Consider the following 9,697-nt stretch of genomic DNA (forward strand, 5'->3'; position numbering starts at 1 on the left):
CCCGTGCCGCTGTCTTGTGGTCCTGTCCTCACGCCGCCGTTGCTAAGTGGCCCTCAGCATACTCCCGCCCTAGTGTCTGCACCCTGACCCAAACCCTCGCCAGCCCCCCAGTGTCCAGCACAGCTTCCCAGCAACGCTCCTGCCACGGAGCAGCTGATTTTCTGCCCCCAAACCTGCCGAGCAAGGCTTGCTTCCTCCCGCCCCGGCCTTTGTCACTATGAGCTTATAAAGAAGCCTCAGAGTCAGGGTGTGCAATCCTGAGGACCTCTGCGCATCCCATGACCCTGCTTTGTGGGTGTGATGTGGTAGAAAGGGCCGGAAGCCACACAGATGAGATTTGGACCCCCCCAATCACTGTTTGACCTGAGTGCTGTGAGCATTCACCCTCTGTCTGCAAAGCAGGGGTGACAGTTTTCATACCCTCCTACCCAGCAGGCAGCCGCCTCAACCAGTGGGCACCAGCTGCTCAGGGCTCAGGCCCCCGAGAACAAAGCTTGTGCCTGCAGTGATGCCTGTTTGCAAAGTCATTTTTATGATGCCTCGTTCCACCCACGGGGACAAACGTGAAACGACACAAAGAGCCTCGGAGCCAAGCCTCTGGCAGATCCGCAGGGAGCCATTTCCTCAGCGGGTCTTAGCAACTGCCCAGGCTGCAATTTTTAAAAAAAATCTTTGCTTGTCTGCAAGATTCCATAAAGTGTCTAAGGATGTGTGGGCTCCCCCCCTCCCTCGGCCGAAAAGATCAGCTTTCATTTTTTAGCCTTCTGCCAGTTCAAGTCCATAAGGCACCCATACACACAGGCCCTGTCTCAGTTCTTCGAGAGACAGACCCCTGACCCGGCCACCAGGGCAGGGGCTCCAGAAGGGTCTTCAGACCGCTTTGATGGTTCCCAACGTCTAGCAAATAGAGCTGGGACACCTGGTAGGCTCAGAGCTGCATGGGGTCCCTCGAAGCCCCTTTGGGACCTCTCACTGTCATTCTGTGAGATCCACCAGCTCCCCCCGACACCCAGGGGCCCCTGCCACCGCGGGGGCAGCCGCTGGCCCGGCGAGGCAGGTATGCACAGTCCCTGGCGAGGCGGTGGCCTCGTTGCACTTGTGCCTCCGGACTCTGTCGCTCTCTCTGTTCTCGCTCCATCTAACCCGCAAGGCGTGGCTTGCTGAACTAACCCAGAGCCAGACACTGTGTTCCTTCTGTTCACAAAACCATTTTTAATATTTTGACAGGAAAAGTAAAGGTATCAAACAAAAGCAGATCATTCCAAAGGTAAACACACACAGCACCACCCAGCACCGCCTCGCGAGCAGCTGGCTCGCGTCTTGATTCTAGAAAGTGGGTTGGGGCGGGGGCTTTTACCTTCTCGAGCTTCTCTAATTCCTTCTCTTTCCTTCCCTCTCCCCTTTCCCTTCTGAAAAACTATCTCCTGTTGAAATGACACAGAGGGGTCTTTGTTTGGGTTTTCTAGAAGCAGGCCTGTGATGTGGTCTCTGCACAAGTGGTGTACAGCAGGGAACTCCCAGGAGAAACCTGAGGTGGGGGAGGGCAGGAAGGGGGCTCAGCCAGATCCCGGGGAACCCAGGAGTGGCAGTCATATCGCAGAGCTTATCTCACCAAGAGGCGATGGGACCCTCCTGTCATATCCCCACATTGGGTGTCGTTAGCTGCAAGCCAACTCCAAGAGGGTGGGGCGGGCTTTGTCACCTCCTGGGCATCCAGGGAGACAAGGCCTGTCAGCCAGGGTGGTCATGTTGGGAAGGGGGCAGCTGTGCATCGCTGGCAGCCTAGACCCCAGCAGCCAGCCTTGGGTCAGGTACACCCAAGCGCCCTGTCTAGTCTGCATGTACAGCGTGCTGAGGGATTCTGAAATTAGAGCGAGCGACCGCTCGGTCCACTCGGTCTGGCCAACAGGTGGGACAGCACTGGTGCCCCCAGCTTGTATCGACAGTGAGGGCTGGCCCACAGGAGGACTGGCCGGATGAGCACTCACAGCAACATGGGGTGCTTGGAGGGAAGCCAGCACTTGTAGCTCTTGGTTTCTGGGCACTCAGGCCACAGGTGAACGTAATCAGCCCTCTAGGAGGTGGCACCATCCACAGGTCGCAGCTCAGGCTCAGCCCCCGGTCAGGTCACCGCCGCTGCCCGCCAGGCCCTCCTGCCCCAACCCCGTCTCTGACAGCACAGCCCCCAGACTGAGCCTAAGAGCTGCCACCCCAGGGGGGCATTATCCTGGCTCTGGGGCAGCACAAGATGCCTCCCAGTGCCCTCTGGGGCTTTGGGAGGGCAGGCCAGACCCTGCGATTCTGTCCTAGAACCTGCTGGACTCCAAATCCCTGAAGCTGATTATCAGTATGACCCTGCATGACCGTACCACCAAGTCCCTGCTACACCTTCACAAGAAGAAGAAGCCGCCCAGCATCAGTGCCCAGTTCCAGGTGGGTAGCCCGGGGGGGTGGAAGAGGGTGCTGAGCTCTGCCTGGCACTCACATGGGTGGGCCAAAACTAACCCAGCACAGGGAGCTTCTCATTAGCCCCAGCGTTCTGACCGCAGCACCATTTGCCATTTGGGGTTAGGTCATTCTCCATGGTGAGGGCCATTCAGTGTGCTGTGGGCTGTTGAGCAGCGTTGCTGGCCTCCACCCACCAGATGCCGGTAGCATTGTCCAGACATGACTACCAAAACGTCTCCAGATAGTGCCAAGGCTCCCTGGGGGACACAGTCACCCTCGGTGGAGAAGCACCATCCTAAAAGAGTCATGAGTCAGCGTGTGAGTTAATGTGAGCACTGAACTGTGTCCTTAGATCACATTTCCCTGTTTTCCCTGGTTGCCAGGAAGCTCAGGGACACTTTTTTCTTTCTTTCAATGGGGTCCAATGGCCAGTGAGGGCTTCCCTAGTGGCTCAGTGGTAAAGAATCCACCTGCCAATGCAGGAGATGCAGGTTCAATCCCTGGGTCAGGAAGATCCCCTGGAGGAGGAAATGGCAACCCACTCCAGTATTCTTGCCTGGAAAATTCCATGGACAGAGGAGCCCAGTGGGCTACAGTCAATGGGGTTGCATGAGTCGGACATGAGTTAGCAGCTAAACAACAGATGGCCGCAGACTCTCACCATTAACTTTTCTGTTCCTTCGCATTCTCCACAATCTAAGTTTTTTGTTTCCACTTCAGCTTTTATTTATGTATATATATATAATTACATCATTTAGAAACTCCCACAATGCCCTGTTGGAAATAGCAGGCCAGAGACCAAAATCACTGCAACCATGATCCCTTCTGAGACTGACTTTTTTTTTTTTTAATCAGAGAATTTAACATATGGAACTGGTTAAACAGGTACTAGAGGACTGAAAAGGCAGAAGGGGAACAGAGAGAGACCATTGAGATAGTAACCGTGGGCAGGAGCTTGTACCTCTAAGGCTGAAGGAACAAAAGGAACAGTTTGGGATTCTTAGAATTTAGGCACTTGGAAGTGAGGCCCTGTAGAGCTCAACCTCTGATAAGAGGGTGGCCGCCAGCTGGTGCTGACATGTCCGTGGGGGCAGGAGGAGACGGGTTCTGTTACTAACCAGGGTTCTTGGCCTCCTTTGACATGTGATTTAAATCCCTAAAAGAGTTAATCTGATCCCACCACCTTCCCCGCCCCTTTCACCTGAGACAGAAACGTGGCGGCCCTCGGCCCTGGGGACCCACAGGTCCCTTGGGGGCCCTCTGCGTTAGCACAGCCTCCTGCTGAAACCTCCCCTGTTCCTTGTCAGCACAGATGCACCCCCGTTGATTCAGGAAGGTGACCTGGATCGCCTTCCCTTGAGGGATGTGCCCCCGAGGGGGTCCCAGCCCAACACCTTCCCCTCTCTCTCTCCTCAGACTTCCCTGAATAAGCTCCTGGAGACACTAGGGAAGGCAGAGCCCTTCTTCATCCGCTGCATCCGCTCCAACGCCGAGAAGGTAAGGGGTCCCCCCCATCTCCAGGGAGGCGAAAGCCAAGCCCAGGTCTGGAGACTGGCAGGGAGTGTTACTGTGTGTCTAGGGGTGGGGGAGTGCTGGGAGTCAGGAGGGTTGGTCAGGAGAGTATCCACCTGGAGGAAGCAAGTGTCCACACAGGTTCCGAGGACTGGAGGAAGCTGGTTCTGCTACCAGCCAGGGTTCCTGGCCTCGTTGGACACGTATTTTAAAAGTGTGCTCTAGCTAGCAGGGGGTGACAAGGATCAGAAGGAGACAGCCAGGGCCATGTAGTGACCAGCCAGGAATAGAGACAGTCTCTGGAACGTGGGGGATTCCCCAGTGGCTCAGTGGTAAGAGAATCCACCTGCAATGCAAGAGACGCAGGTTCGATCCCTGGATCGGGAAGATTCCCCTGGAGGAAGGCACAGCAACCCGCTCCAGTATTCTAGCCTGGAGAATTCCATGGACAGAGGAGCCTGGCAGGCTACAGTCCGTGGGGTTGCAAAGAGTCAGACACGACTGAAGCAACTGAGTACACATACATACACTGGAACATGGAGGGGCTCCAGAGAAAGTTGGCTCGAGGACAGACAGGTCAGGGTGCTCTTCAACTATATCCCCAAAGCAGTCAGCGCAGAAAATGTGCCAGATGGGAGAGGTTGAGGTCAGAAAACAGGAGCCCAGAGCCTGTTGCTCATCCTGAACTTCCTGGGAGGACTGAGCACCAGAGGGGGGCACCAGCAGCCAGTTCAGCCCCTGCTGCCAGGCTTTCTTCACCCCGGAGGTCCACTGGTGATTCTGTGCCCTCGAGAACTTTGCTGGAGCCATTCAGGACCTGGGCTCTCTTCCAGGCATGAGTGGATCTCTGAGCAAGGACATCCTGGTGACTGTTCACCCACACTCTCTGTCTCTGCTCTTCTGTTTCTGTTCCTCTTCCTTGCTCCTGGGATGTTCCGCTAACCTCCAAAGCCCAGCTTGGCCCTGCCAGGTGCCAAGGCTTCACCATCACCAGGCGAGGACCTGGACTCAGGCTGTCTCCTCCTCCCCCACCCCATTCCTGGTCCCCCAGCGACGGCATCTCAGAAGTTTCTGTCCCCACCCCCACCTTCCACCAGCTGCAGAATCAGGCCCACTTGCCCCACCTGTTTGGATTTTGCCTCAATGTTGGACTACTCAGAAGACACTCCACCAACTCCTGCTCTGGGCAGGACCCATGCTCACGGCCTATTCCTTGCTGTTGAGCATCTGTTCTGTGCTCTGTAGGGTACTGAGTAGCATGCTCTCCAGTCTTGGAAAGCCCACCAAATACAGAAGCACCTCCTACCCTGTCATGACATCCCTCGCCTCATGCCCTTCTCTTCCCTCCCTCCACTTAAATAATATGCACCAGCATGGAGTCCAGGCCCCTGAGCTCTGGGCTGGAAGCTCACTGAACCCACCTCGTTTCAGCCTCTTCTCCCTCTCACCCCCAGCCCTCCAGCAGCAAGCACCTCCCTGCTGTCCATGGCTTGGGCTCTCCTTTCTCCTCTGGGTTTTCACCTAGCTGCCTCCTGCCCTCCTCCCCTACCTGTCCTCTTCTCAGCTCTCAAGGCGTGGTCTAGGGTCCCCTCTCCTGTAACACCTCCCACAGCCCAGCCATGTGTTCTTTCTGCTAGATCCCCAGTACTCGTTCTAATCCCTGGCACAGGGTATGAGTTCAACATAGGTTTGGGAAGGGGCCTTTAGGAAATAAATCTTTGCACCAAGTTATCTTAAGTTAGGCAGTGAGAAGTATTATCTGTCTCCTGGACAGCAAGGAATAGAGCAGATCAGATGCCATGTTTCCTAGAAGAGATGAATGCCTCAGGTATCACTGCTGAGCAGCCCCACCTCTTTATTTCAAAAAGCATGACTGGGGCAAAGAAAAAAACCAGGTGCCTGCAGCTGCCAGGCTGGGGACAATTCCCAGACCAGCCCCAGCCCATGGGTGTGCGCTGACTGCATCCGTACCTGTAGTCCAGAGGGACGGCAGTCACTTGGGAATCAGCACTTCCTCCCAGGGCTGCCTGTCCCCAGCCACCTGCATACGTCTTCCCTGATCGCTCGATCCCGTTTCAGAAAGAGCTGTGTTTCGATGATGAGCTGGTGCTGCAGCAGCTGCGCTACACAGGCATGCTGGAGACTGTGCGGATTCGGAGGTCAGGCTACAGTGCCAAGTACTCATTCCAGGTAGGACACACTCACGCATGCGTATGGCTATCGGGGACACTGGCCACCTCCAGAGAGAGCACTTCTCCGTAGCCTGAGCCTGGCAGGTTACTTTCCATCAGGGTTTCTCCACCCTGATACTGATCCCCGAGTAAGGAAGATCCCCAGGAGAAGGAAATGGCAATCGACTCCAGTATTCTTGCCTGGGAAATCTCATGGACAGATGAGCCTGGCGGGCTGAAGTCCATGGGGGTCTGCAAAAAAGTCGGACACGACTAAGCGACTGACAACAATAGCTGTTGGTATTTGTACCAGATCGTTCTTTCTCGTAGTAGGGGGGGTGGGCCTAGTTCCTCACAGGAGGCTTGTTAAACCAGACAGGGAAGAGGGAATCACACAAGCAGATCCCTGTGTAACTTGGCCCTTTATTGAGCATTTTCTGTAATAGGCACTTTTTTTTTCTTTCTCCAATCTTTATTTTTTTTTAATATATATATTTTATTGAAGTATAGTTGACTTACAGTGTTTCAGGTATCCAGCAAGGTGATTCAGTTATACATACACATATATATTATTTTTCAGATTATTTTCCATTACAGGTTATTACAAGATATTGACTTGTCTCTATGCTTGTAATAGACACTTTTATACCCAGCTTTTTTATTCTGCCAACCAGCTGCAAGGGGCCCTGGTTCCGGTTTTCCCAATATGGAAACTGAGACCCAAAGAAATGACTTCAGGGTCCCTGGGCTTTTTAGAAACCAGAGAATCACTAGTAACACCAAACTGGTGAAGACGAAATTTCAACAGATTTTCATCTATGTCACCATTGACGGTTGGGGCTGGGTCATGCTCTGTGGTAAGGGCCACCCTGTGCACCATTGTGTATTGAATAGCATCCCTGGCCTCCACCCACAAGATGCCAGGAACACTATTCCCCTGAGTTCTAACAACCCAAGATGTCTCCATTTAACACCAAACATCCCCAGGGGTTAGCATGGCCCAGGTGGAGAACCCTTGGCGTATACGGGGAGCTGGCAGCAGCTGTGCAGTGCTTGAGTGAGCATTGGGCCTGAACCTAGATGTGGAAGCCCCTGGTCCCCATTCCAGGTTAACCTGCATGGCCTCAGGTACATGGCTTCATTGTGGCACGCCTGCCTCTTCTCATCCAGAGAAACAGGAATATCATCTTTCTGATCAGCATAAACAGGAAAGGCAAATTGCCCAAAAGGGAGAAAATGCTGATGTGTTTCACTCATGATTGGCTATTAAAAATTCAGCATAACTGTTTACTTAGAAAGGGCATACCAGGACTTCTCTGATGGTCCAGTGGTTAAGACTCCATGCTCCCAATGCAGGGGGCACAGGTTTGATCCCTGACTGGGGACATAGCATCTCACATGCTGCACAGCATGGCCAAAAAAAGGTCAGGGGGCATACCTTGGGAATTTTCCTTGTGGTCCAGTAGTCAGGATGCTGCTCTTCTACTGCAGGGAATGCAGATTCAATCCCTGGTCGGGAAACTTAGATCCCACATGCCATGCAGTGAAAAAAAGGCATACCTCCAGCTATGGTTCAGCTCTCTAATGAATCACAGACTGTGAGCCCCCCAGAGTGAACTTCATCTTCTGGCTCTCCCCCGACAACGCCAGCAACCAGCAGGTCCTCGTGATGATGACCACTCTCCCACTGACTGAAAGATCCAGTGCTCTGTGTCTGCGACAGCCTTTCTTAAGCTTCAGACTATTTCACAAAGTCCCAGATCTCAGTTTTGTCAACACTGTTCACATCAATCCAAGTTCTGGCTTTGGAAACGACTTGACCGGGGAGTGGCTAAAGCCCCGTTCTTTCTGGTGGCAGAAACCCTCACGTAGATTCTCCTTTCTTACCCAAAATCACCCAGGATTTCACAGAGCAGTTCCAGGTGCTTCTCCCGAAGAATGCCCAGCCCTGCAGGGAGGTCATCTCTGCCCTGCTGGAGAAGATGGACATAGACAAGAGGAGCTACCAGATCGGCAAGACCAAGGTCAGCAATCGCAGCCCTCAGAGGGCCCTTGTACCCATGTCTTCCACTCCACACGGGGTCCTCGCACAGCCCACGCCACTCCCTGGAAAATAAGGGCTCTGCTGAGGAAGTACATTTCTTTGGGAGCAGCACGTTATTTCTTCCTGGAAGGCAGAGGGACAGGCCTAAGGTGTGGGGCTCAGGCATCAGTGTCTCATTTGTAGGCTAGGAACCATCACACCGTAGCACAGGGTGTTCAAGGGACTGGTCAGTAACTCTGTGATGTCTCACAGCACCCCAGCAAGTCAATCATGTAGAGTTACCGGATGACCCAGCAGTTCCTCTCCTAGGTATGAACCCAAAAGAACTGAAAACACGTGCAAACAAATCCTAGTGCGTGTACATTCATAGTGGCACAGTTCTAGTCAGAATTGCCAAAGGGCAAGCCCTGTGTCCCTGAGCAGATGATGGATGAATAAAACGTGGGCCTTTCACGTAGCGGAATCTTATTCAGCTCCGATACACACTTGCGTGGTGAGCCTTGAAACTGTTAACTCTGAGTGGAAGAAGCCAGGCACGAAAGGCCCTGTAGTGTATGATCCAGTTTATATGAAACGTCCAGAACAGGTAAATCAATAAAAATGGAAAGCGGGGGCTTCCCTGGTGCTCCAGTGGTTAAGACTCTGCACTTCCAATGCAAGGGATGCAGGTTCAATCCTGGTTCGGGAGCTAAGATTCAACATGCTGTGTGATGTGACCCCCAAAAAATTCTAAAAATAAGACAAAGCAGATTAGGGGTTGCCAGGGGCTGAGGGAGGAGGATTAGGAAGTGACTACTAATGGATGCGGAGTTTCCCTTGGGAGTGATGACATGTTTCATAGCTGGATAGAGGTGACAGCTGCACAATATCATGAAAGTACCAAATGCCACCAAATTATTCACTTTAAACAGTTCATTTTATGTTATGGGAATTCTATCTCAACGTGTATTTTTTTTTTAAAAAAAACCCGTCTTGCTCAGGTCAGTAGTCAGTACACCAGCTCGGTCTCGCTCACTACCAAGTGGGCTGAGCAGACCTGAGTCCAGGGGTGCTGGACGCCTCGCCGACGCTTCCTGTGCCCGCCCCCAGGTCTTCCTGAAGGAGACCGAGCGGCAGGCCCTGCAGGAGACACTGCACCAGGAGGTTGTGCGGAAGATCCTGATGCTACAGAGCTGGTTCCGGATGGTGCTGGAGCGCAGGCACTTCCTGCAGATGCGGCAGGCGGCCATCACGATCCAGGTGCTAAGGGGGCCCACGGGGCGGGTGGCAAGGCTAGCCGGGGCCACGCACACCCGGCCCCTGAACGCCCCCTCCACTCTCAGGCCTGCTGGCGGTCCTACTGCGTCCGCCGGGCACTGGAGAGGACGCAGGCGGCCGTGTTCCTCCAGGCCGCGTGGAGGGGCTACCGGCAGCGCGCAGCCTACCAGCGCCAGAGACAGAGCATCATCCGCCTCCAGAGCCTCTGTCGGGGGCACCTGCAGCGCAAGAGGTGAGCAGAATGGGATCAAGCACCCCCCCACCC

The 9,697-nt window shown here is 53.9% G+C and overlaps 1 protein-coding gene across 1 annotated transcript in view; it reads left to right on the forward strand.

Annotated features, from left to right (window-relative positions):
• MYO9B (myosin IXB) overlaps positions 1–9,697 on the forward strand; it is a 113,869-nt gene that overhangs the window by 86,945 nt on the left and 17,227 nt on the right. Inside the window, exons 15-21 of the mRNA XM_010845675.1 lie at positions 1,228–1,267; positions 2,311–2,433; positions 3,865–3,945; positions 6,040–6,150; positions 8,033–8,155; positions 9,265–9,414; positions 9,498–9,664. Coding sequence (XP_010843977.1) covers positions 1,228–1,267; positions 2,311–2,433; positions 3,865–3,945; positions 6,040–6,150; positions 8,033–8,155; positions 9,265–9,414; positions 9,498–9,664 — 795 coding nt within the window. The remainder of the gene's footprint in view (positions 1–1,227; positions 1,268–2,310; positions 2,434–3,864; positions 3,946–6,039; positions 6,151–8,032; positions 8,156–9,264; positions 9,415–9,497; positions 9,665–9,697) is intronic.

Source organism: Bison bison, unplaced genomic scaffold (assembly GCF_000754665.1).
Source record: "Bison bison bison isolate TAMUID 2011002044 unplaced genomic scaffold, Bison_UMD1.0 scf7180017864221, whole genome shotgun sequence".
Lineage (NCBI taxonomy): Eukaryota > Metazoa > Chordata > Mammalia > Artiodactyla > Bovidae > Bison > Bison bison.